This window comes from Myripristis murdjan, chromosome 14 (genome assembly GCF_902150065.1).
Source record: "Myripristis murdjan chromosome 14, fMyrMur1.1, whole genome shotgun sequence".
NCBI classification, from domain to species: domain Eukaryota; kingdom Metazoa; phylum Chordata; class Actinopteri; order Holocentriformes; family Holocentridae; genus Myripristis; species Myripristis murdjan.
In genome coordinates, this window is record NC_043993.1 from 19,497,418 (window position 1) to 19,523,814 (window position 26,397).

General features: G+C 40.8%; 3 protein-coding genes across 5 annotated transcripts; 1 reads left to right on the forward strand and 2 right to left on the reverse strand.

The window, feature by feature from the left end:
• Window positions 1-497: 497 nt before the first annotated feature.
• Window positions 498-15,434, reverse strand: akap10 (A kinase (PRKA) anchor protein 10). 3 transcript variants are annotated; one of them, XM_030069286.1, is made up of 15 exons: window positions 15,220-15,434; window positions 12,164-12,211; window positions 11,537-11,722; window positions 8,449-8,952; window positions 7,321-7,419; window positions 6,994-7,078; window positions 6,690-6,813; window positions 6,044-6,180; window positions 5,451-5,595; window positions 4,441-4,608; window positions 4,131-4,240; window positions 3,448-3,530; window positions 2,765-2,817; window positions 1,856-1,948; window positions 498-1,728 (listed from the first exon to the last, which is right to left on the reverse strand). In XM_030069286.1, the coding sequence occupies exons 1-15, from the start codon at window positions 15,239-15,241 to the stop codon at window positions 1,723-1,725; spliced, it is 1,863 nt and encodes a 620-aa protein (XP_029925146.1). In that variant the 5' UTR covers window positions 15,242-15,434; the 3' UTR covers window positions 498-1,722. The 3 variants fall into 3 exon arrangements, with proteins under 3 accessions (XP_029925146.1, XP_029925144.1, XP_029925143.1); XM_030069284.1 differs by having other exon boundaries at window positions 4,131-4,237; window positions 11,537-11,728; XM_030069283.1 differs by having other exon boundaries at window positions 11,537-11,728.
• A 554-nt stretch (window positions 15,435-15,988) lies between these two features.
• Window positions 15,989-20,165, reverse strand: c14h11orf54 (chromosome 14 C11orf54 homolog). Its single transcript, XM_030068652.1, has 8 exons — window positions 19,973-20,165; window positions 19,756-19,854; window positions 19,187-19,260; window positions 18,988-19,089; window positions 17,932-18,108; window positions 17,203-17,352; window positions 16,984-17,100; window positions 15,989-16,889 (listed from the first exon to the last, which is right to left on the reverse strand). Exons 1-8 carry the CDS (start codon window positions 20,037-20,039, stop codon window positions 16,716-16,718), a joined length of 960 nt encoding a protein of 319 aa, XP_029924512.1. The 5' UTR covers window positions 20,040-20,165; the 3' UTR covers window positions 15,989-16,715.
• Window positions 20,166-20,616: 451 nt separating this feature from the next.
• pho (phoenix) lies at window positions 20,617-26,079 on the forward strand. Its single transcript, XM_030068651.1, has 5 exons — window positions 20,617-21,001; window positions 22,326-22,653; window positions 22,768-22,895; window positions 22,975-23,014; window positions 23,123-26,079. Exons 1-5 carry the CDS (start codon window positions 20,916-20,918, stop codon window positions 25,601-25,603), a joined length of 3,063 nt encoding a protein of 1,020 aa, XP_029924511.1. The 5' UTR covers window positions 20,617-20,915; the 3' UTR covers window positions 25,604-26,079.
• The last annotated feature ends 318 nt before the right edge of the window (window positions 26,080-26,397 follow it).

Sequence of the window (26,397 nt, forward strand, 5' to 3'; positions counted from 1 at the left end):
AGGCTAATAGCATTCAAGACCTTTGACTGACCTCTTTCAAGCCCTTGAGTTTACACTGTTAAACATATTTTATAGCCTTTTTAGAACCTGCAGACACAATGGTGGTCTAGTCTGTATGCCAAAGGTGCCAAATTTGCATGAAAAAAGTATACGTTGAGTTTAATTTTTATGTTAGCGATAATTTATCATCGGTGTACCCTTCCTCTCAGCTGACCCAGGTCATTATACTTGAGTAAGGTAACGTAGTCAACATTGCCCCCTCCTGGTGAAAAGTGATGTTAGTGCACTCAAACTCATACGCAGTAACAGAGATAGATAGATAGATAGATAGATAGATAGATAGATAGATAGATAGATAGATAGAAAGAAACATTTATCTCTTAAAATAAACTCTTCTATGACTCAAAAAACATTAAATAAACTAATTTGTTCTAAACAAAGCATATTTCAATATATACTGTCAAAAACATGAACCACAAAAACAATGAGGACAGACAAGCATTTCATAGTATATGTATTTAAATGAACACAATTTAAATATATTATAGATTAAGCACACATACATGTCAGAAAACATTAGTGGTACATAGTACCAAAAGTCTTTCTGGTTACTTTCCACATCTCAGCTCAGTAAGGCTCAAAAATAAAACTGTTATATTCACTGAGTACACTTTCCAGTTGAACTGTCGTCACTGAAATTCTCTTCAATGATGCATACAAAAAAAGGACAACAATCACCATAAAAAAGGACTAACGTTAATATATGGGGTAAACCAGAAATCTACATACATATATAGAACATTTAGGACATGGAGCCTGGAGTTTCCATTACAACTGTAGCACTTCTTAAGTTCATTAGGGAGTATATCTTCTTCTACGCTCTGTAAAGTCTAGACAAGGTGCCAGGAGGTTGCTACAGGCGGTTGGCCAGACCGGGACAGGAATCAGGTCCTTTCCAGTTTCACTATCACATTTCCAAATGCTCTACAGTAAGTAAATGGCCAAGGAAAGACAGCTCACATAAGTGACCGGCTGACAAAAATTCTCCAGGCAGGCAGGGGAAAGCGGTGTGCATTTGCAAAAACTGTACAACGCTCCGAACTGATGATTTTCATCCGGTTACACATAATTTGGCTGGCCCATTGAGGAGAACACCATTTAAAAACAAGGAATGGATATAAAAAGGCGGGCAGGGGGCAAGGAGAGGATGTGCAATAAGGGAGTGCGGATAACTCAGTCTTCTACTATAGGTCCCAAATATCATCCTTTTACTAGACAGCATGGCCACAGCGATGCAGTGCTGGTGCTGGCATGCTGCTCCTCATGTCAGCTTTTTCTCTGCGTCATTTTGAGTCTTTTCTTCCCAGAGAGTGATTCTTGAAGCCTGATGCCACTCTGCAAGCGTTTGACTGTTGCTTTGCTTTGGGCATCCACACATGTACCTTCATAGTGTTATGGAGTTGGAAGATTGGAACGATGAAGTACTTCAAGTTTTCCATTAGTCCACGCGTACACAATCACTTGCCCATGCACACAGCCAGTCAGTCAGCCAGCCACACACACTCTCACACCCACACACACACGGTGACTAGGGAGGTGATAAAATGCCTTGTTCGTTCCTCAGAGTAATGCAGTTCGTTGCAGGGTGAGCCCTGTGTACAGTCCATCACTGGCTTGGCCAGCGCAGGGAGGGAGTGACAGTCATTTGGTTCCTCAGCGGGGTCATAACTGCAACCAGACAAAGGGGACACTTTCAGAAGAATTGTGGTGGTCATTCCACAGCTGTTAACACGTTTCATTGCACAGCAAAGAGACAAAGGTTGGTTATACAGAGGACAGGATGGCTTTTTTCTACCTTGGTGGCCTTGCCAGGGCTGTCATGGTTTGCCTGGTGGACGACATCATTGACAATCATCTTGGCGATTTTCCACGCCATCTCCTCCTGGGCCTTAAAAGTAAGAACAGTCACATCTTATTCTGCTCCCAAGATTCTAAATCATATTTCTTTCGAGATAGGTTTTAAAGGATACTATGGTTGTTTATTGTTTTCTATTTTTAAAACCCAGGCTGCATTAAATTGTTGATACTCATGATTTATAACCAAGATAAATGAACACTCAAAGAGCAAGAGAAACTCAATTTTCCTGCATGGAGAATACCAAAGAAAAGAGCAACCATTTTTTTCTGGGCTGACACCATGAATGCCATTTACAAGACCGAAATTCCAACATCAAAGTTGAAGTGAACACAGAATGGTTAACTGCATACAAGGCAATGTATTGTGTTGTAATGTTGTAAATGCTGAATAAAACTGGTTGGAAAGCAGTTTACAGCAAGTTCTTGGTTCAACTATTTCGCAACATGTTTGACTGTGCTGTGAGTTTCTTGTTTTCAAAAAACATTTTTTATAGTTTTTGAGGTGGAAAACGAGTGCCCTGCTGGGATATGATAAAGGTTAGGCTACAGCATAAGTTTAAGTCTTCTCCTCACTGAAGCTAATGGTGAGGTTGTACAGTTGTAAATGCTGATAGACATTTTAATACAGCCTGGGTTGTAAATGGCCAAAGACATCCTTTAGAGCAGTTAATTAAATACATTCTATTTAATGGAGGGAAACAAAAGAAAAGTGGAGAGAAAAGGGGGATCTGACAAATGTCACAAGCTGAATTTGAATACAAATTATTAAAATCACATGGAATGTGTGTCAGAGCACTGAATCACATTGACAACCATGTACCAGCATTTTATCATCTTCTTGCCTCACCTCATCTGAGTTGCCTTGGACCCACTTCTTCATGGCTTGTGAAAACATGGAACCTGTGAGTGAGACAGAAGTGACTGACTGAGAAAAAGCTACTAGATTAGCAAGCACAAATCATAAATTGCAGTCTACCACTTGTATCCGAATCTAAATGCACTGCTCAACTACAGGCTAATCCGACAAATACTCTCAAGATTAAGTCAACCTGAGTTAATCATAACATATTTAAGTACTCGCTGCTTTTTTAAGACTCTGCTATGAGATATGAATAACATTTCCTTTGTTGGCATGCAGTAACAATATTAGTGAGACACAGCAGTCTGGCTAGCTCTTTGGGCAACGGTGCACTGTGTTTTGTCTCTGATATTCCAGGTATTCTACTCCAGTCAGTCCAGAGTAAGTGCTCTAGGATATAATAAATAATGGATTTTTATTTATTTTTGCTATCCTTCCGTAAGACCTAGGAGTAGTGGATACATTTTTTGGAGGGGATACTTCTCCAAAAACAGCTTATAGCCATCTAAAATATTTAAGAACAGAAACGACCACTGGGTTGACATTATATTCACAGGGACTGAGCAGATGCTCCTCACTGAAAGAAGAAAAGGAGAAAAGAGGAAAACAGAGTGAAGGAAAAGTCTCAGAGAGACAGACAAAGACATAGACATATGGTGTGCATATAGTGCCTTTGGATTTCTTCACATCCGGCTCTGGCTCAGCCTCTCTGATGAACTGGCCCAGCTCATTCACCTTCCCAAATGTCATCCTCCTGCAGACAGAGGAGAGTAATAAAGACAGATAAAACAAATGGGACAGTACCTGGCCTCAGGCTATACAAACATCTCATCTTTGTGTGTCTGTGTGTGTGTGTGTGTTTGGGTGAGTATATGTGTCTCTCTTCATTTCAATCAAAGCCTAGCACAAAATACAGCCATGTCTTAGAAAAAAAGAATTTTCTTCAATTACTTAAGTACAGCACTTTCAGAAACACTTACAAGGCACTAAACTAGGGAGCAAATAAGGGCGAATAAACTTGAAAATAAAGCAGCAACAAAAAGCCAAAAACATAAAAAAAGGAGAGTCAAGAACAGTTAGAAAAAGACCCTCACATAAAAGCAAGTCTATGAAAGCAAGGTTTAAACGGTGATTTACAAGATGACAGAGATTTAGCAAGCCTAAGCTCCTCAGGCAGTCGTTTAAAAAAGGAGTTGATGGCAAACTAGACTTTGGAACAGCCATTTGATATTCATTATGGCTGATTTAGTTCCATATGAGGAGGCTGTACAAGTTAAGTGCACAAGATCTCCTCAAGATCTGTAAGTCTGTTTACTTTCACACAGTGAAACCACAATAGAGAGGTGAAACTCACCCGGCATATGGCCGCTGGTACAAGGACTCTGGGTCCAGACTGGCAACGTCTACTGTGATCGCCTCGTCAAAGTTTTTCAGGATCTTCACCGCTGCCCTTTTGGTACCCTGCTGTAGTGACGACAAGATGCACTGAAGGTTTAGAAGAAGTAACACTGTAACTGTTTTTAGCCTGCAGAGGCAACTGAATGGCAGAAATGATGAAGACCCATTTCCTCTTAGTTATCTAATGAGAAAGGACAGGTCTAAATGTCAGCAGGCAGAGTTATATCCCCTGCGGGAGTGAAGATGTGGGTCAAGGTCAGGGTTACCTGAGTCTGAGAGCCCTCGCCAGAATTTGAAGCTGATCGGTCACTGTCTGCAGGCGTGCTCTGACCCGGAGTGCTGGCATTCACAAACTCGTCCTCCCGCACTGAGTTGATGAGGTCATTCAGGTATTTGTAGTAAAGGTTACTGGACAGGAAGCCCGGCATGTAGACCTGGGTGAACACAAAATGTGATCAACTCTGTTAGAAAAAGATAAGACCCCACATAATTTCCTGGACTCAAGTTACAAAGATCTGTTAATGTCCTTTGTATGCTGACATTAGAGTTCACTATAATTTTCTTGAGTTTGGACAGGAGCATTTAACAGAATAGAATAATACAAATTTATCAAAAACGTACAATCCATAAGACATAAATGTTGAGGAAAACATAAAGTTCAAAGGAATGGTTCAAGTAGAAAATACTGAAAATACCAAGAAAACAGACACAACTGTGACTTCACACCACTGGACAGTGATCTTAAAGTATTAATTTTTTCCTAGGTAAGTAATACCTTAAGGGTGATAAGAGAATTGAATTTAAGGCTTTATATTCTCATGGCACTGCATTTTGTATAGCTTAACATTCAGCACTGTCTCACACAGTTACAAACATGAAAATAAAGTTTGCCACAATCTGTAGAAAGACCCCCTTTTCCATAGATTTCCACAGAGAATCAATTAGAAATGATAGAAGAGGGGCGTAGCAAAAACCAGAGGGATTTTCTGAGGGTAAGATTTATAACTGTACACTGATCATAATGCTGAGGCAGAAACCACATTAGGGTGTACAAGCTCTCAAACATTACAAGTCCACAAATTAGGTCTTCTACTGTCACCACTATCTTGGTGACATCAAAAAATTTACTTTTCTTCTTTAGCTTTGAAACACAAATCCATGTTGGTTTGAGTGGTGCTACATCCAATTTCTCTACTATTATGTAGTTATTTTCAATGAATAAAGGTTAATAAAATGAACATGATGTTCTTGACATGAGGCTACCAGTGTATCTGACCTTCTCCATAGTTGTCCAGGCCTGTCTGAGGGGAGTAGTGAAACAGTCAGGGAGGGGCCCACCCTCTCGGCAGATGTTGGACTCTATCTCCATCCGCACCGAGTCGCCAAAGCCCAGAGGGTTGGTGGCCTGGAGTGAGAAGTACCTGGAGAAAACACAGAGCAAGGAACATACTTAAATTTACCATTTTACTCAAGATCCAAAAGATGCTGTACACTGCAAAAACATCCCTGGGGTCATATTTGGTTCTACAATTCAGTTTTTCTTAAAACATAATTTCACTGGATTCTGATGCACTTAAATATGTTACAGTAATTTTCTGTAAGTGTCAGAAACTGAGGTATAACAAAGCAGCAATTTCACTGCCTTGACTAATTTTTTTAAAACTTTATTTAATGTTATTTTATTTTCTTTTTTACTTTCAATAAAAGTAATATTTTAAGACCTAAATCTAGACTAAATGACTTTCAGACCATGGTGTTTTCAGGTTTCAGCTAAAAACTGCCCCCGTCCTCCAAGACACATTCTTTGATGTGTCTTGGAGGACAGAAATGATTATAAATGTTAATCTAAGCAGCAGAGAGATGTCCTACTTGTCATAGAGGATCATGGCATCATTTTGGGCCTCCTGGCCATCGTATTGGCCCTTTTTAGCTGCTAGCTGGTCCTGGAAGTTGTCAGCTGCCAGCCAGAACTGGAGTATATTCACTGCCTCCTCCTTCTCCATATACTGCACAAAAGCAGATACAGATCACACAGAACATTAGAAATGAGATTCACTGTACATTATTTTCTAAATTCTCAGATTTGCTGCATTTTGACTAAAGCCTGTATTTTGGGACATAGGAGGCATGATTTGACATGGACAGATTTTTTTTTTTTTTTTTTTTTTTGCAATATCTGTCTTAAAATATGTGATATGTATGTGAGAGGTACAATTTCATCTTCTTTCCACTGTGCCAAATATTGACTTTTATAGTAGGATGGAGGGCTGGACACTGTTAATTATTACGTTTGTTATATGTTGACTGGCAAAAGGTTGTGTGACTATTAGAGCATTATTTCTAAAGTAGGAAGAATCTTATTTTTTGCAATAAGGAATGGCAAGGAAGGGCAAACTGATTAAGAGTAAGGTCCTTGCAAAAACTCTACACACACTACAAAAAAGGACTTTAAATGTATTCATGATGTGCTGCCACAAATAAATCTAAGTTTTGGTATCCAAGTGTAGGCACAAACCTCAGAGAAATAGAAGAGAGCCGACTCGCAGAACAAGATGTCCGCCAGAAACACAGAGCCGCTAGTCAACACTTCAATCTGGTATTTACAAAAATGATGGCTCCGTAGGAATTCACTAAAGTGCCTGGGAATTATAGAGCAAGCAGGAGAACACAGATAAACATATGGCTTCTGTGGACATGAAGGTGGTAAAATGACAAAGCACAGCAGTTGCACTTTAATCTTGATGTTGAAACATGGCAGTGGTGAAAACCTGGCTGTTGGAGCATTAACTCTTCTAGAAAATGAATAGACAGAAACTCACTGTTGCTCCAGTATGGCGAAGACTACCGACTGTGCAATGACAAAGCAGTTTGGGTCCACCAGCCCATCCTCTCCACATATCTTAGCTACACAGAGGAGAAACAGAAATCTTCAATACGTCATTTCAGAGGGATGATTTTCAGTTTTAGTCACCATTGTTTCAGTAATGACAGTGCCAAGAGTCCAGATGCCCCCACCAACTTTAATCGTCTTTAATTAACCTTTAATTAGCCAGCTTTAATTAGCTGGGCTTTGGTGAGCTTGCAGCAACATGTTTGTTTCTTAAAACAGATGGTCCATGAAATGAATTACTGGAATTATATTTTACCAACTATGTCGTTTCTGTTCTGTTCAGTGATGGGGATGGGCCGTGCAGCATCTGGAGAGATATACTTGGTAAAGATGTTCACTGCATCTCTCTCTATACCTGAAACACAGAAACAAAATGATCATTCAGAAGCTTCATCCTACAACCCAGTCATGCGGTAGAAGATTTACCCTCAGTGTTTATCAAAGTAAGAGGCATGGTTTGAAGCATTAGTATAGTAGAACTGTGGTCCGACAGAACTTAACCACATAAAAACACAGGCATAAATGAACCAACTAGGTCTGAACAAATTGTAATGTTATTGAAACGCAAAACTGCCAAGTGCAATTTCCAAATTGCAGGAGCAGCAATTTTTTATAGTGAATTGTGAAGTGAATTGTGTGACAAAACATTGCTGTGAATAAAATATGTTTGTTTGTTACAAAACACAGCAAAAATCACAGTCATCATTTTAATAGCTTTTTTTTTTTTTTTTTAAATGTCAATATGATGGGTTATTTTACCATATCGTTCAGCACAACTGACAATGATGTGTATTCTGTTCACTCAACCCACTTACAGAAGTGGTCAGGAACCCATCTGGTGGGTATGTTGACCAGTGTGTCACTGGCCCACATATAGGAGCTACATAAATGGAAATAATCTTTCACATGCAGATCCAACATAGAAGCAAACACAAAACAAACAGGCAGCACGCAGCCTGGACAGTAACACAGCCAGAAATGGACTGCAGTGGATGGGGAACAGGCAAGCCAAAGTCTCCACTGTTGATTTCATCGAATATAAATATTATACAGTGAAGTGACATGCTTGAAAATCTGGTAATGGAAAGAGAAATGTGTATACTGAAGATGCATTTACTGCAAGACTTAACTATAAGATTGTTCTTGTAAGGCCAGGTGTAAAGGAAACCAAAAAGAGAGGAAACTCCCAACTCATTTTCAAAATATCAAATCTGACCAGACATTTTGTGGGTCAGGTTTTTCTGTGTTATGAAAACCACTTCCTGATTTCAACACTTCCTGAATGAATTAAGCAGCAGTAACCCAAAATGGCAGACACAAAATCCTCACAAATGATGGGGAAAAAAAAAACAAAAGGAAAGCTGGCTTCATCCAGCCGACTCACTCTTCATGAGTTTGTCAGAGAGGTCTCTCAGCGTGTTGTTTGCCTGCTGCTTGAAGGGAGTTCCTGTCCTTGAGGACGGCTGCTTGCTGGGAGTGTCTGCTCGAGGGGTGCCAGGTCTCTGGGTTGCCTCTGTGCTGACGGAGTCCCGGTGCTCCAGCCGCACAGTGGTGCTTTCACTGCTACCACCCTGCTGGTGAGGGGTCGGGGCTGCACCAGGCGAGTGTTGGGGGACCTCAGGGTGCTCTGTGCCGTCCAGGGAGGTGGGGACGGGCTCAGCCAGGGAGCTGTGTTTGACTGAGTTGAGGCTGTGTGCTCGGACCCGCGACCAGCTGGTGGAGCGGAAACTCTCAGCCTCCTGCCAGAAGCGAACCAGATGGTCAGCACCCTGCAGCTCCATAAACTGGATGTAGTAGGGCATAGCCACGTTGTCTCGAAGGATCTGGTCCACAGTCTTGGACAGTCGAGACCGGGTCTCCTGAGGCAAATAGTTCACACTGGAGCGCCCTGGAACACACAAATAAAATAAAATGAAATAAATAAATAAATAAACAGAGTACAGCAGTCAACTCAGCGGAGCATTAAATTTTCAGAAAGGCAAATTTAAGAATTGTTAAGACCATTTTATTGCTGCTTGGAATTCCATTTAAGATTACCTTCACACCCAAATTAAGGATAAAAACCTGCCTGTTTCCAGCTGAACATAGCTTATGAAAATTCTAAGAGTATATATGGTAGTTAAAGCAAATCGACAATAGGATATTACTTCTTCATGGAGATGATGTCCAATTCTATACTGGAGCAGATCCAATGAAAAAAGAACATCTTCTGAATATTGTACAAACCCTGCTAAATTTTAAACCTGCATGGAGCAGTATTCTGAATTACAAGGAGGGTTTTCATTATTCTAGAAAATACACAAGACTCTATGGTTCTCATTGTTGGTAACTTCACATAGTGAATCCTGTTATCTGTGTCCATAAATAACAAATCACAGCACACAAAAAAGTCTTCAGACAGATGTAAACAATGTCTCACTTGCAAAAAAAAATGCATATGGTGATTTGTTATGTATTAACACTGATTTTTCAATACATTTTAAGCCCCACATTTGGATTATTTAAGATCTCTGCAGTTGTAAAAAGAATCAGCAGATAAGGGTTATGGGGTGTAAAAAATAGCAAATTGTGTTTGTAAGGCCGAGACCATTAAAACACTGACAAGCAAATCATTCAGCAAACGTACTGTTATACTCGGCTTCTAACAGCAGATACAAAACACAAAGTTTAGCTTAACCCCTGCATTTGAATGACAATGTGTTTCACACAGCCTTAGTCGGACATCATTCACAATTCTGAACTTCAGATGGCAGCACATGCAGCTCATTGGCATTCACTCATGACATTTTTCACTGCCCTTGAATTAAACCAGATGCTTACTAAAAAGAATGTAAAATGTCTATAGATGGGAACTGGGGCATTAAGTGGAAGGCTGAATTTTCTGTGATCCATTTAGCTGCCCCATTTTGACCGAAAATTTGGTTTGGGCTAGAGGCCAATCTGTGCTGAATTTAAACTACTGGATGTTGGTTTGACAGTCTGTTTGGGGAATTTATTGCTCTATATCAGTCTAAAGGTGGATTTAGGCAATGCAATTTCACAGATGATTTACCCAGGCAGCATATGGAAATGTGTGTTGTCATTTTTGTGTGTACAGTCTGAAATGGTCAGCATTGATTGTGGCATTGAGTCATGGCAACAGTGTGCGTCTCGATCAGATAATCCAGGACACCTGCCTCATTTATATTGTCTTTCAGAGCAAATCAAAGTCTGTTATGTTTCCTCCAAATGTGTTCCAATAATCCTATATTCTTTCAATCTCCGACAAAATAAATCACATGGTCATGGACATATTTTAACATAATAGTCCTTAGCAGCAAGTGAAAACCTACTTCAAACAGACTAATGAATTGTATAAAAAAAAAAAAAAATTTAAATCTTCCGAGCGAGATGAGTGCTGTGTGTCTGCGGTATCAGCTCCGGGACACACTGTACTGCCATGGCTGCAACTAGCTGACATTGAACTTGACCCCTACTGCCTCTTTAAGTGTCCCCCCACCCAACACCCTCACCCCCATGTGAATGTGCCTGCCCTCAGAGCAGAGGAGTGCAGTGTGGCATGTCATTCAGAATTTCCATCCAAGACATAATGCTGCAGCACAGGTTCCTCCACCTCTGACTCATCCAAGCCATTCTCTGAGGACCCGTTCTTGCAGGTCCTGTCACCGCTGTCATTCAACAACCTGGCAATGCGGGTACCTCATATCCTGCCACTCGTGGAATTCATTTATCCAGTTACAGAACGTGATTTTTAAAACACTTCGGGTAAAAGGGTTCAAGCTTTTTTTTTTCTTTCTTTTCTTACAGCCAAAAGCGTCATTCTGAAAGGCTTTCGGAGGTCTGGGTGCTGGTCAAAAGGGTGACTGATGCATGAAGCAGTGCAAGTGCCTCGCAGGATTAACGAATGAGCGCTTGTGGCTTGCACAAAGCCAACTGGCAGTTGAAGCCAGTTGAGTAGCTGACGAATGTGGTAGTGTAAGACTCGAACAAGACCAGAGCACATTAGGAGAGGACTTGCTCACCTTAACGGAACCCCTCGGTAATGGGGGATTTCTGACACATACTTGTGCAATTTGTATATTTTATACAATTTTCTCATTTGTTAAATATTATTCATTTGTTTTCAATTTTCATATTTTAGTGGGTCTTTATTTTCTTTGCATGAATATGTTGTACACCCTTGCATACTTCAGATATTTTTATATTTTTTTCATTTATATGGTTCTTCTTGATACCCTCTATAGCTGTAATTGTCAACTGTGTTACGCTTGATACCACTACATTTGCTCAAATCTCAACTGTATCACTTTTCTTGGCTGTGTTTTAGTTGCTGCAAACATCCAATTTTGCTGTAACAACTAAATGTCATCAGTTTCATGTAATCTAATCTAGGCAAAATGTGGAGAATAAACTAACTGTAAATTGACAGTTATCAAAGGAAACAATACGACACAAGAATGCAGGCTCTGTACCAAGATCGCCAAAGTGTGCCGCCTCCATGTGGCTTGGCTGTTTCTTGAGGATGGCAGTACGGCCACGGGCGAAGGAGTCCATGTTGGCGGAGATAGCGTTGATGGCCACATGGCTGGGCCCGGCGGCTTCCTGAATGGCATGGTGGTTTCTCAGTCCGAGTGATGGAGAGTGAGGGCTGACTGGAGCTGGAGGACGGAAGATGATTAGCCAAAAGAGAAGAACACTAAAGAATCAGGTGCTATCTAAAAGTAAACTCTGAGCGATCTGAATGTATAGCATCTGTGTGACTTGAATGAAAAGGCCTTTTGACTGAAGTGAAATAACTCAAAGTTAGTGTGCAGAGACCTTTAGGTGTGAGAGAGCTTAGAGCAGAAAGAGTGCTCAGTATTTACATTTCACTTAGTTGCTAGAGGTCACACGGAAAACTCTGGTCCTCATAACGATCCAACAGGCAATGTGTAAACTTCATTAACAGTCTAAAGTGGCCAATCTGTTACCCCTGGATCACGAATAACCAAAACACTCCAGATTAGATAATCACTTGAAACAACGCCTTCAAACAAAGGCATTCGCCATTCAACCACCCTGTCATATTCATAGCGCCACAGAGGTAATGCTGTACCCACCTCTATTGACTTTTGCATCTTCCAGCCTCTCAGGTTCTTTGCCTTTGGCTGCAGGGGGGAAAAAAAGAGCAGCATTGTAACTAGAGAATGCTGGAGTATACTGTTTCACAATACAGGGTGAGATCAGTGAACGAAGTATCATGCCTGGGATTTGCTGCGGGGTGACATATAGGAACAATGTGGTGTCACAGAAAAAGGTGGAAAAAATATGTAGCTCCATAATTATGTAGTCTGCAAGCAGATACACAAACATGCCCAGATAACTAAGTTATGCAAACAAATAATTTATCACAAGCCTCCTTCCTCGCTGCTGTTGACAGATGTGGAGATAATCACTTTGTTTTGTGAGAAAATAAACATTACGAGAAAAGACCTTCACACTGGATTATGGCATTTAGACTCTTTGGTAACATTTTTGATTTCTCTCTGCTTCATTTTACCCCTGCAACTTACAGAAAAATGTTCCCTTACTGAAGAGAGCTGACCCCCTAACAGCTAAGCCTCAGTTTATTCACAGAGCTTGTTTTACATCTGGATATCTAGGAGAGTCTGCCAATTGTCTAAATAATAATAAAATAATTAAATACTGTATCATCCAATATCATCACATCGAGGCAACAGTGTGGCTGGATGAATGAGTGAGCTAGAAAAAGCAAAATCATTAACTTCTACAATGGTCAGACACCTCTCCTAAACTCTATGGCTAACTGGCTAGTAGGAAATGGAAACTGGAATTTGCAGACTACGGTGGAATGAAGTGCATACTGGCAGACGCTCTGGCTACCATTCATTACAGTGACTCACCACTCATATCTTTGGATTACACTCTTGCCGCAAAGAGCCGTTAGGCCAAAGCATCAGTTTCAGACACTGATATTACATAATGCACTGGGAGCCTTGGGCGAACTGGACATAAGATACGTAAGGGACACCCTCGACAGAACTGTTAGTGAATGACTGGGTCAGGGAAGGAAGTCAATGTCAGATCACATTGATGGTAGACTGTTAGAGGGAAGAGCCACGACTTTTAAAAAGCTTGATCTCCAAAAAAGATTACACAGTCACAAAAACTGGTACACAAAACACAAGATGTCCTTGTTCAACAAAACCAACAAAATCTGCAAAAAACACTGATGGACTAAGATGCACCAAATATGAGCCATCTCATTCAGAGAGACAGCACAGTAGTATTGAATCAATGAGTCGCGCTTTCATTTATACATATGTGTGCTAATGAACTATATCTCAAAAAGCAGCAACTCTGAGACGCAAAATCCAATGCAATGTCAGGAGACACATTAAAAACAATGCTCCTTTGAAATTGAAACGGATACTAACTTTACAGACAACTAAGGTAAATATGCCTAACCTTATGTAAGAACTGTAATAACAGAAAAAAAGTGTTCACTTTCCTAGGAAATTACCCCAAGTTATGTCACAGTGAGTGCACACCATTAATGCTGGTAACATTGTGGATATTGTACTGTTCTGGGCAAAGGCATGAAATTACACAACACTGTATGCAACTGGATTCCACTCTACCGCTCCATCACCTAAGCTAATTAAGATTCAAATAAAATAAAATGAAACACTGAATAATACTGCAGCTTTCTTTTAAAAAGTATTATATTGGATATTTTAATATACAGCTTTGACTGTGGATTTCAAATATGCCTATCTGATGGAAAGATTTGGTCAAATGTTAAGAAAAAGATAACAGTGCCTCACTAAGATTCTCATGATTGTGCATTTATTATCAGTATTTCTGAGAGTCCTGCATAAGGCATCATACTTCACAGCCTTATAACTGTGCTCTAGTATTGCTTCTTCACTCTCACATGTCAGCTGCTTTGGCCTATGTAGCCTAAAGGACAAGTAGGTAGCCTGGCTCTTTCACATGTACAATCACCAGTCAGTTCAGACAAAGGAGGTATTGTACTGATTTTCACATAAGTGCTTGTGATCTCTAACTAAAATCCAGCGCACATGCACCGTCTTTCCCATCCATCCTGCTGTGTGCCAATTCATTATCAAACAGAGATGCCATTAAAAAAGGAGCAGTGAGTGTCTCTTTTGCCATATGCAGAGGGCAGGACAAACACACACACGGGCACAGCTGGTGCTGCCTAGTGGTGTATTTTCAATCGCCAGGCAAATTGTGAATCTAATAGTAAAGGGATACACTGTACAGACTTCCCGGGGATTTGAGTTGCTGTTTAGCTGGTAAATGTAATGTAATCTACCCAATACATGTCATATAATCGAAAACATGTCAAATTCACCAAAACCAGTGGTAGCAAGTAGCCTAAAACCTGAGGGACTGATTAAAATAATGGCTGGCTATGCTGTGCATGTTGCTAAGCAACACAGCTTGCTGCAAGGTAGCTGCAAGCCAAATAATTCCTACTAAGTTACTTAGGCTCCTAATGATCTGTGTCTATACACCTCCTTCACAACGAGGAGCAGTTTCAGTTCCTTTTATCGCAATGCGACTGCAACTGGGGAAAACAACATGCACTCTCATTAAGGTTGAACACATTTTTGTGCTCGTTATTGCTACATAATACACTGGTTTATGACAGAAACACAGCAGCTCGGAGATACAAACACTTCCAATGGACGCCAGCTCAGGACTGAGTCAAGTGTCGCCTGAGCGCATCATAGGTCACATTTAGCGCTGGCTTATCTTCGGTCTAACAGGTTTTTGACAAACTTATTTCAGTACTTACAAAAATGTAGACTAATGCGTGCAGAGGGAGTACTTGTGAGAATTTTGCTCTGCGGCGTTTTACACGGAGCGTTAACTTACAGGCTAATGTTAGCTAGGGCTGGGAGGGACGGAGGCACCACCGCCAAGCTAACCTGTCACGTCAGTAGCGGCGGCAGGAAAATGTTTCCGTCGGTGTTACTGTGCCCTTGTCAGTGCCAATTTTCTAGTGTCAGCATTCCCGACTACAGTGCATCTTTTCTGGCATCCCCCTCTCTCCTCAACCGGGCTGTCTTTAGCGCTGGCAAACGCTGACGTTAACTACACCCTTACGAGAGAGCTTCCTCACCTTTTCTCTTGAAAAACGACATGACGATTTTCACTCTCTAAATGTTTCTTCAGCTCAGTGACACCATTCCGTGGTTTTGCGAGTCCCTTCATTCAAATGCAACGGTTATATACACTTCCGAGGCAAAACTGTCTAGTTGCAGCCGAGCGGGAGCTGTCAAATTACAATTTTCTCCAAATCTAGAAGCAGTTCAGCCGCCATATTGTCAATAAAGGTCTCACTTCCGGCCCGATGCGGCAGCAGCATTGTGGGAAATGAGGTGCTACCTGCTCCGGCCTGAAGAGGGCAGCAGCTCCTCTGGACACCTGCCGCGCTTTGTTTTAACTCTTGTTTTCTCTCAAATAAACCAAGAAAAGGGTAAAATACTGCCCGGTGTATGGAATGTTCAATTTTACTTTTACTGCCCTAAGTTTCTTTTCCCCTGCCCCCCTCCAAAAAAAAAAACAAAAAAAAAAACTCATCAGTGAAAGCTTTCCTGCATTTTTTTTTAACACAAAACTCTATTATGAAAAGTAATCTGCACTGTAAAAGCTATTCTAAAATCAGTATGAATGCGTGTAACATAAATCAAAGAGCCAAAGCCATTTCTTTTCTTTTTATTTATTTATTTTTAATTTTATTGAATATTAATTGACAATACAAAGTGCTGGAATTTGACAAAATGAGCCACTTTTTTTCCTGGTTTTCACATAGTTTTTACCTACAGTCGGTAAATGGCAATCAGGTGTTTGGTTTTGAAGAACTGTTTGGACTCTGCATCATAAGATACAGCTATGATGTAATTCTCCTTTAGTGGTGAAAAAATATCAGCCAGAGTTCCTGATGTTTTTCTAGCAAATGTGATCTTTGAAGTTAGAAAAATAAACAAGTGAAAAAGTGTCAGTGTCACCTGAGCCTGTTACACTTATATTACATATTAGATGTGATATTTCTGTCCTATAAAAACTGTGCAGGTATTACTGCCACTGTTTCACACAATGCACATTATGCACATTTTTTTCTTTTTCTTTTGCCTTCTTAAAAATTGGTAGGTACACATAAATTGTATATACTTTATACTGTAATATACTGCCTGGAGAATGCCACTTTTCAAGCTCCTTGAGGGTTTTTAGGCAATTCTCCTTAATTCTCTTCTCTTCTCATTTCATAGTGTTCAGACATCCAGTTTAGGGTGACAGTACTGGATGCTGCAACAATGACATCTTCACTCAGTCCATCTCCAAAACAATCACAAAACACTTAAAAGAAACTCCACACCATATTTATGTGATATACTTCAGTGAATTTTATGTTATGATATGCAACACAGGTGAAATCTGATTTAGGTACAAAGATGACTACAAATTTTTCAAACTGTGATTCATCTTAGGCACTTGTAAAATGAAACTCTGCAATTTACCACACATGTAACCTAATATAGATCACATGCTTCATACTTCATCCCTTGTCGACTAACATAATCAAGAAATGCTGCTAACATGATTGTGTGTGTTTTTTCAGTCTCGTCCGACGCCATGCGTCTCCTTCGGCCTGTCGATGCGGAAGACAAACTCAGCAGGCATGAAGTAGCCCAGGTACTCCACACTGTCGGGTGTGGTGTCGATGTAGTAATGGCCACCTTCTCCGTGATGGCTGAAGCAGTGGGTGTGCTCCACGCGCAGATCCAAACCCTGGATGTACAGCAAACACGCAAACAGATAACCGTTAGCAGTAACAAAAAAAAAAAAAATCTAAAAAGATATTTGGTGTGTTATCTTTACGTACAGGGTCTCTGGATACAAGCACAGACTGGCAGATCAGCGGCGCACTGACTTCAAAGTGTTTGAGCCAGTTGTTGACATCGTCGTTGGTGTTGAGGGGACAGGCTGAGAACTCTCTCGGCTGCAGACAAGCGAATCACAAGGAAAAACATACGTTGCATGAAACCTGACAGTAACAATCAATCACGCATGCCATGGCACATTACCGACATCTATTATTCACCATGATGTGGATTTTAGCTTTCCCCTTCTGGATGATGAAGGTGCCTCCCAGAGCCAGGCTTTTGTCAGGGTAGTGACCTTCAAGTGTCTTCCTCAAGGCCCCAACGAGGCTGCTGTCCCCTGTTCTCTGTTTGGCTCGCACCTCTATAACCTGTTGGGACAAAGACAGAGTGATTTAGAGGGATTTTATCAGAGTGCTTTACCCCGGCAGCCAGCCCAAAGACCGAGGCCCTTTGCTGCATGTCATCCCCTCTCTCTCTCTACTGTCACTATCAAGTAAAGCAAATTGCCCAAAAATAATCTTAAAAAAAAGAGGGTTTGAAGCATTGATCACTCAACAGCTACACAGTCACTTCCCCTTTGTTAATGTTTATTGGTTCAAATGTTAGGAGCAAATATGAGAAGGGGTCTGAGTTCACCCACAACAACTTGATTATTAACTTACACTCCCACAAATTATGTTGTTTACATTAATATGTAACCAGAGAAGTTCATGATTTGCCAAAAAAAAAAAAAAAACAGCAAATAATGACACTGCAATTATGAAGGAACATGCACAATCTAAAATGAAAAAAACAAACAAACAACAAAAAAAAAACTCATGACCAATTTTCTAAAAATAAATAAATAAAATCAAACCCAGGCTGCTGCAGAAAAGGTTTACTTTGTTTACATACTTTGTTTGATGAAACATTATAAAACTATAAGGCTATACTGTGAGACCATTTACCTTTCCAGGCTTCCCTTCACAAGCGTACAGATTGCCAAGAAGCCCAAATTTGCAGTCGGAGAACTTTTCGCTGTATCTCTCCTGCAGACACTGGCCGTCGGCTGGATTGATTGAGGAGAAGTAGCTGCTGTTCACCGCAGGCCGTCCCTCCGCCTCCGTCAGGACAAGAGGCATCAGCTGTGGGTGACAACATTCACTCTGTTAACTACCGTGTAACAAAATGTGACTTTTTACTAATCCGCTTTTTGCTTTGCACATTCGCAGGAAGCTCAGAGAGCAGGGTCAAGTGCAAAACAGCAGTCCTGCAGCTGGTAGGTGATCTGCTGCCTTGCTCAGACACTTCAGCCAGGAGGGACATGAGGCTTGTGCCCAGGTCATCTGGCTGAACGATGGCCTTTGTAATACACAACCTCTGCCTTTTTTTTTTTTTTTTTTTTCCACCTGGACACTATTTTCCCATCATACTAACTAATTCTCATCACAAACATGCTGGTGTGTCTAATGCAGATATGGCTGGGCAACATTTCGATATTATATTGATATCATGATTTAAAACTAGATGTCACCTGGGATTTTAGATAATGTAATATCGTGATATGGCTTTAATGTTGCCTCTTCTTGGTTTTAAAGGCTATATTACAGTAATGAGATGCAGTTTTCTGGACTTATCAGATGGTTTTAGCCATTCTAGTATTTGTCTCTAGCCGCTTGGTCATCCAAATTACTAATGATTGTTTATCAAAATTCTCATATGTTGGCATTTTCAGAAAGCACCAGTAGCCATCCCAACAATATCGTTACAACATGTGATATTTGATTAGGTCCATATTGCCCAGCTCTAACTGCAGACTGGTGCACCTCATGGAAAGCAAAATGAAAGAAGCGCTATGTGCAGCAACAATATTGAGGTCGGTGGGTGCAAAGGAAAATTATGAGAAAATAGGGTCAAGGTTATATGACCAAAGTTATGCTTTCACCACTAGGCCACCCCGCTGGAAAAAAAAAAAAAAAAAACACTGTCTTGTAGTCTTAATTGCTTGAAATCAGGCGGCAAACCTCTGCATTCATTCCAAGGACTCTGGACGCTGCACCTGCTGCACCAAGGATGAACGCTCCCGGCAGCTGGACCTCCTTTGCCACGGTGTTCATGTCATATTCCTGATGGAAGTGGGAAGCATAACAGTATCATTCAGTGTGTGTCTTTTCACAGTACCTCCATGCATTACATTGCACTTTGTGTGGTAGCATGAACTACCTTGTGTCTTTGAACCAAGGGGACGAGGTAAGGCACTCCACCAACATCAGTAATGCGGGGCTTGCCACACAGGCCTGCAGTTTGTGGAAAGAGAAAACGCTGCAATCGGTGACTGGGGAAAAGCATTACAAGTTAATAACAAAAACACCACAATATGTTTAATGTTGAGCATACACAATATTTCATATAGTGCATAATGCAAAGGAATACATGTCTCAACACAGAAAATTTGACAAAAATGTACATGTACATGTGAGGTTGCATGCATCTGAAAAATAGTTTGGACACTAGAAACTCTTGCTTTCTATATAAGCAGTGTGGTCACTAGTAAATCTGCAAATATAAATCTTTCACATTTCTTTTAACTCAACAACAACTTTACAAATACAAGCCAATTTTGAGCATAAGTATATTGATAAAAACATCTCAAAACAAATTAATGGAAACCACATGAAATATATTTATGCAGTATGGTAACCTGGTATTAGGTGACGACACTGGGTAAACAGTAACAAATAAATAAATGAAACTAATTGCATGGGAGTTGCACGGTGTAATGTCAGGTTTACCTTTGACAGGAAAGTGGAACGGCTCTTTGGAGAGATCCGGACAGTCGACAACACCGACCTGAACGTCAGCAAAATTGTTCTTCAGTCCTGCCTGCAATACTGCAACAAGCAATTACATTATTATGACTCTGAGGGTGACGCTGCTCTCACATGATGTCCCTGGGCTGACTGCGACGCCCTGGGAATTCGCCTGTGGGACGAACAGTACAGTCCTTACCGCTGCACAGCTCCTCTAAAGCCGGGACATGCAGCTGGACCCGCTCGGTACCACTGATGTCCGCCATGCTGAGATTCACAGTGCGGCTCCTGCTGCGGGACAGTGTCCACTAACAGGGAAGTCAATTGATAAACCACATCCAGAGTCTGCAGTTCATCATCAAGATAGTTCCCCTCCTGTTTCAGTCTCTGGAAGCTCCGGGACGAGCAGCTTACAGGCGGAAATACTTTAGCGCATGCGTACAACTGTCTAAATTGAGCACCACTCATTGTGTACAAAATATTAGCACTGTTGATTAAAGCTGTCCACTTGAAAATAATACACAGGTAGTAAACATAATTATTATAGTTTTGTATTTTTACATTCGTTTTTAATTTTGTTTCGTTTTAAATCTTTGTTTTGTCAATCTAACCAAACTGACAAACTCTAAAACTCAATACTTTATCTGTGTGTATATATGAAATGTATGTTAGACAGTTTTATAGGCATACAATATAGTTTCATTAGTTTTTAGTAAGGGCGGCCCAAGTAAGGGCGGAAGTAAGCAGCAGTGAAACTTCTTGCTGTGTCTGTGGGCTTGTTTCCTCCTCCTTGGTAGAAGAGCGCTGATTGGTCAGAGGGTTGTTGTTCGCGCATGTGATGTGGTCGGACTTCCTGGTTGGCGCGGCACCACATGTGTTTTGGCGTCTGTTGTCGTGTTTAGATGTTTTAGCGCAGTGTCGGTATCTTTATACAAATCATACGCATTTGTTGTGCTTGGTTATCCTTTTGCAGCTTTACTGTTTCCTGAGAAATGAGGATGTTTGCAGAGGATTTTGCGGAAGCACCATCTGGGGAATCCAAGACGCTAACTTGCTGAGAGTACCTCTCTGGTGTAATTCATAGCCTGTATGAAGCCTTCCTTACGGTCTGTGGTTTAATTACTGTTGCGTTTTGGTAAATCATGACAGGAATGAACAGTAAAGCACTTTTTGAAGACATATTAAAGCCATGTCAGGTCATCTTGCACCCTCTCCCTGAGGCAGACAGGTAACGGTGCTGCTCCCATACTAACTTGTGTGATTTTTCATGTTTTTAGTGTGTTTTGTAAATCGTATCCTACGGAAGCGTAGAGCTGCCAGACCAAGAAAATAAAAACCGAGAGGCTCAGTATCACGTAATTACGTAAAAAGTTTATTGTTATAACAATATATTTTCACGTTATAACGTGAAATTATCACGTTATTTCATTATATGATTTTTTTCACGTTATAACGTGAAAATATCACGTTATTTCATGATATGCTTTCACGTTATAACATGAAAGTATCACGTTATTTCGTGATACGACTTTTTCACGTTATAACGTGATAGGTATCACGTTATTTCGTGATACGAATTTTTCACGTTATAACGTGATAGGTATCACGTTATTTCAAGATAGGAAATTTTCACGTTATAACGTGAAAGTATCACATTATTTCGTGAAACGTGTTTTTGTTTACTGTCTGCTGGCCATCTGTAAATCATGGCTGCTTTACATGATGCCATTAGATCATATTTCATGCTTGGCTTGAGACATGGGGAGATTTTACAGTTATTGGGCTCCGTGGATGACATTCATAGTACAGTGAGGCAAGTACAGTGAGAAACTTTAACAAATGCCTCACTGTACTTTGGGTGACAACATATCCAGCTTGGATGCAGTTGAGGTGATGGAGCTTGTATCCATGCAGCCGGCCGTGTCCCTCCAGCTGATCAATGAGGAATGACGCTACCTCAAGAGGGTCCGACTCGTTTTTCCTCCGATATAATCCCATTGTTTTCAAAATTCTTCTCAGGGTACGCATGCTTATATGAATGTCATCCACGGAGCCCAATAACTGTAAAATCTCCCCATGTCTCAAGCCAAGCATGAAATATGATCTAATGGCATCATGTAAAGCAGCCATGATTTACAGATGGCCAGCAGACAGTAAACAAAAACACGTTTCACGAAATAATGTGATACTTTCACGTTATAACGTGAAAATTTCCTATCTTGAAATAACGTGATACCTATCACGTTATAACGTGAAAAATTCGTATCACGAAATAACGTGATACTTTCATGTTATAACGTGAAAGCATATCATGAAATAACGTGATATTTTCACGTTATAACGTGAAAAAAATCATATAATGAAATAACGTGATAATTTCACGTTATAACGTGAAAATATATTGTTATAACAATAAACTTTTTACGTAATTACGTGATACTGAGCCTCTCGGTTTTTATTTTCTTGGTCTGGCAGCTCTACGCTTCCGTAGTATCCTGATGTCCAAAAGGCTCCTGTTTGATTTTCAAAGTGTGTAAACTGTGTCTCTGCAGCGATTCAGGGGACAGCCTGTTCATAACTCAAAATCGAGCACCTGAGGCAGTGAGGTCGGTCAAGAGATCGCTGAGATTAAATCTGAGATCAGACCCCGCATCTCCCAGAGAAGAAGAAGAAGAAGGAGGAGACGAGGAAAGTGAAGATGAAAGTGCACCCGCAGTTTCCCAAAGCAAAACTGTCTCTCCCTCTCCTGTGCGATCTTCCAAGAGTGGGAAACGGAGGAGAGGGGGAAGAGGCAAACTAAAAAATTACTGTTTCCCTTTCCTCACAGAGAGGAAGCGTGGAGGCACCGGGTTAACTGTCAAGCAGAATGCAGGCCTTCGTGTAAGGTTACCTTCCTCTGCGTCAATACAATTATTTGTTTTTGGCAAGTTTTTAATATTTCTGAATTATACCTTCATATGTAATTTACCTATGGAGTTTTTTTTTTTCCAACAGAAATTTGCAGTTGGATGCTTCTTTAAGTGTGTCGAAAGGTTGTGGGAGGATGGAAAAAGGGGAGGTACTCTGGAGTCTTTACCGGTGATTGACCTGGGCAAGGAAGAGACAATATCTCCGCTGTCAGAGTAAGTGTATTTTGAAGTATGAAGATATTCACTCTTGAAATTACGTGCATAATAATAAAACATACCTATGCTTTTACAGTGAGGACGAAACATCAAATGAGGAGGACATCAAAGTGGTGGTAAGCGGGCTATTTCAACAAGGAATCCTGCTGGACATGTAGTCTTGCGTGAAGCTGGACATCATTTACAGTGCTGTCTTTTTTTTTTTTTTTAATGTCGTCTCACAGGAAAAGAGGCAGTTTGCATTTAAAGCGAAATCCTCACATACTTGGTACACCCCGTCCTCCCCAGAGAGAAAGGACAACACGGAGGTGAAAAGGCCAAGGAGGGAGAGAGCTAATATTGCCCAAAAAGTGACTTCCAAAGGACCTTCAGCGAAGATACCAGAGAAGTCACATTCAGTCAAACCCAGTGCAAGAGTGGAGGACCTGTCTAATGTCAGCATTGCTTCATCCTCAAGCAGCCATGAGCCAAACAGCACACAGAGTAGTCCAGTGAAATACACGCAACAGGACGGAGACATTTCCCTCGCTGCAACAGAGCCTCAAGCTGGTGTTTGCCATGTGGATGATCTCCAAGTGGTACAGCCAGAGGACGAATATAGAACGAGGCAAACCTGTGATCCTTTGTTTGGTTTGCCAGGCTGCCTAAGTGACAGTATTAATGAGAGTGAATGTGAAGAAGTCAGAAGAAAGAAGAAGAAGAAAAAGAGAAAACTAGAGAAAGAAGACAGCAGAGGTGTAAATGAAGGAACAGAGCTGTCCTCTCTTCAGGAAGGGCCAGAAGGTCAGGATGCTGACCCTTGTGTAAATACAGAAATCCCAGAGGTAGAAGAGACTCCCAGCATGTCTGCGGATAAGCGAGCAGAGCTTTCCGCGCCCCAGGCCAGTGAGGAGATGAGACTCAGTGAAAAAAATGGGATGAATGACTCATTGTGTTACGATGATAAAATAACGAGACAGGAAGGGCGGAGCATGTCGTTACCTCAACGTGAAGACGATATCAATCAGAGAGACAGTTCCCAGGTAAAAGAAAAGAAGAAAAAGAGAAGAAAGAATAAGCCTGCAGATGATGATGTTATTGAGGATGGATTAGAAAAAGGTACATCTGAAAATGCAAGTACACATTCACAACAGGTGGATGACTCTAGCAGCCAGTTCTTATCACAGACACCTGAAATCCTATTTGATGAAGTAGCTGCAGTTTCCAAGGGACCAGTAGACGTCAAAATCAGTGCTGAACATTGTGCATCTCCACCAGGAAATGTTAGACAAGAGGATGAGTTCGGCAACACAGAGCCAAATGTGGGAATGGAGGAGGTAGCAGTATTTATAGAGAGCTGTGAGAGTCCTGTGCTGAGTGACCAAGAAAATGGTGAGGGTGTTGTTGAGTTACCTGCTGATGCACCTGCCAGTCTTCCAAATGATGATCATGAGTTTCAGAGACAAAAGAAAAAGAAAAAAAGGAAGAAGGAGAGAGATGTTACAGAAGAACGGGAGAAAGAGGAAGCACAGAATTTGGATTTAGATAGACCGATGAAGTCAGCAAGACAGATGGAGGAGTCAGGTTGGTCTAACCTAACACTGTTTTCAGATAATACTGAGATTTCCCACGGGACAGAAGAATCTTTGAATGTTAGAAACAGCCAGCAAAACACAGGGAGTCCTATTCCCCAGCTTGAAGATGTAACAGAGCCAAGAAAAAAGCACAGAAAGAAGAAGCGGTTGCCCTGTAATGACACTGCTGAAGCGGGACAAGACGACACCAATGACGCTTTGACCTTGACTGAAAGTGCAGTGCTGTCACCAAAAAAGAAAAAGAAGAAAAGTAAAAACACATCAGAGGACACTGTGGCACAAAGTGATGATTCAGTGTCTGTGTGGGAAAAGGAAAAGGAAAAGAAAGAAACCGGTTCCTTCCTTGCTGATGACACAGTGGAAAAGGATGCTCACACACATCAAGAGAGCGATTCTTCTCAATATGTGGTCATTGTTGATGGGAGTAGACAAAAACACAAAAAGAAACTTGGTGTCAGCACTTCTGATATTGACACAGAATCAGTGGAAAATGTAAATTTAGCGGAGTCTGATAATATGTTCAGGGAAAGGAAAAGAAAAAAGAAGAGAAAGACCTCAATTTCACAGGATGCCGTGGTTAAAGATCATGAGAATTTTGAGAAGCCAGACGATAAGAGTCAGAGCACTGAGCCTGAAACCACCGACACTATTGTGGAGAGAAAAAAGAAGCACAAGAAAAATCAGAGGGAGTCAGAAACCCCTGTCAGTACCGGGTATTCTTCAACTGATGAGACTGTAGTTTTGACAAAGAAAAAGAAGAAAAAGAAAAGTAAACACACTAGCCCTGCTATGGAAGAGAACACACCAACTACTGTGCATGTTGCAGACGTTGCAAACTTGTGCGAGACTGATTTGACAGTTGAAGCTGAGCACACCTCAGAGTCCATGAAGAAGAAAAAGAAGAAATGTGTTGATGTTGTCTTGCCAGAGGGGAAATTGTTGCCTGAATCTACTGAAATGAAGAGCCATACTGGGAAGAAGAAAAAGGAAATGGAGTCAAAGGTAACATCCAGCAGTCCTGTGCCATCACCACCTCACTCAGACCACACCAATGTAAAGAAACACATGAAAAACAGGAGGAGGCTTCACAATCCTTCTCAGGGTTATTTGGACTCAGACTTTAAGGACTGACTCACTGCGGACTGAGTGGCAAAGAGGACTGACGTTTGTTTGGACAGCTAGGAAGTTGTCAGGATTCGCCAAAATACATAAAATACATACATACATAAAATAGAACTGTGGCAACTACCATCTTTGTCTTGTCGATGTACTGTTAGCACCATGTGAAGTTATAGTGAAGTATAGTGAAGTTATAACTGTGCGCTTTTTACAAGTTATGTTTGATTATATTTTGTATCAAAGCATGGTGGTTTTGTATCAAAGTGTGATGGTTTTCAACCTTTTTGGTGTTGACAGACACCAATAAGCTCCAGAATATGCAGAGATTGCTGTTATTTGTAGACAAAAGCGATCATGAGCTCATTAAAATTAAAACTGATTTGATGACCTGACATGTTTCAATCTTAACACCTGCCCTGCCACCTAATGGCCAGCTGAAAGAAAAGTCAGGCTTGTTCTTTATGGTGAACTGCCATTATTATATGGTAGGGGGATGTGTTATATATATATATACAGTATATATATATATATATATATATATATATACACACACTACTCACAAAAAGTTAGGGATATTCGGCTTTCGGGTGAAATTTCAGGATGAACCTAAAATGCATTCTAACCTTTACAGGTGAACTTAATGTGACCTTCTGTAAACTTTTGAATGCACATGTCCAACTGTTCAATGTTTCAGTACTTTTTGCACAAGTTGCTGTTCTCTAACAAGGAGTTTAACGGCAAAATTCACATCAGGTGTTTGATGCTCCAGCTCATCGAGGTCGTATCATTAGGGAACGGCTGCTGGA

Coding starts and splice junctions, on each gene's coding strand:
- pho (XM_030068651.1), top strand. CDS start 20,916: ATGACAGGAATGAACAGTAAAGCACTTTTTGAAGACATATTAAAGCCA. Junction 22,654..22,767: donor AGCAGAATGCAGGCCTTCGT/GTAAGGTTACCT, acceptor TTTTTCCAACAG/AAATTTGCAGTTGGATGCTT. Junction 23,015..23,122: donor AGGAGGACATCAAAGTGGTG/GTAAGCGGGCTA, acceptor GTCGTCTCACAG/GAAAAGAGGCAGTTTGCATT.
- akap10 (XM_030069283.1), bottom strand. CDS start 15,241: ATGTCGTTTTTCAAGAGAAAAG. Junction 12,212..15,219: donor GTCGTTTTTCAAGAGAAAAG/GTGAGGAAGCTC, acceptor TCCCCCCTGCAG/CCAAAGGCAAAGAACCTGAG. Junction 8,953..11,536: donor GGCACACTTTGGCGATCTTG/GTACAGAGCCTG, acceptor TGTGTGTTCCAG/GGCGCTCCAGTGTGAACTAT.
- c14h11orf54 (XM_030068652.1), bottom strand. CDS start 20,039: ATGGCGGACATCAGTGGTACCGAGCGGGTCCAGCTGCATGTCCCGGCT. Junction 19,261..19,755: donor GTTCCACTTTCCTGTCAAAG/GTAAACCTGACA, acceptor CACAAACTGCAG/GCCTGTGTGGCAAGCCCCGC. Junction 17,353..17,931: donor GTGAAGGGAAGCCTGGAAAG/GTAAATGGTCTC, acceptor TTGTCCCAACAG/GTTATAGAGGTGCGAGCCAA.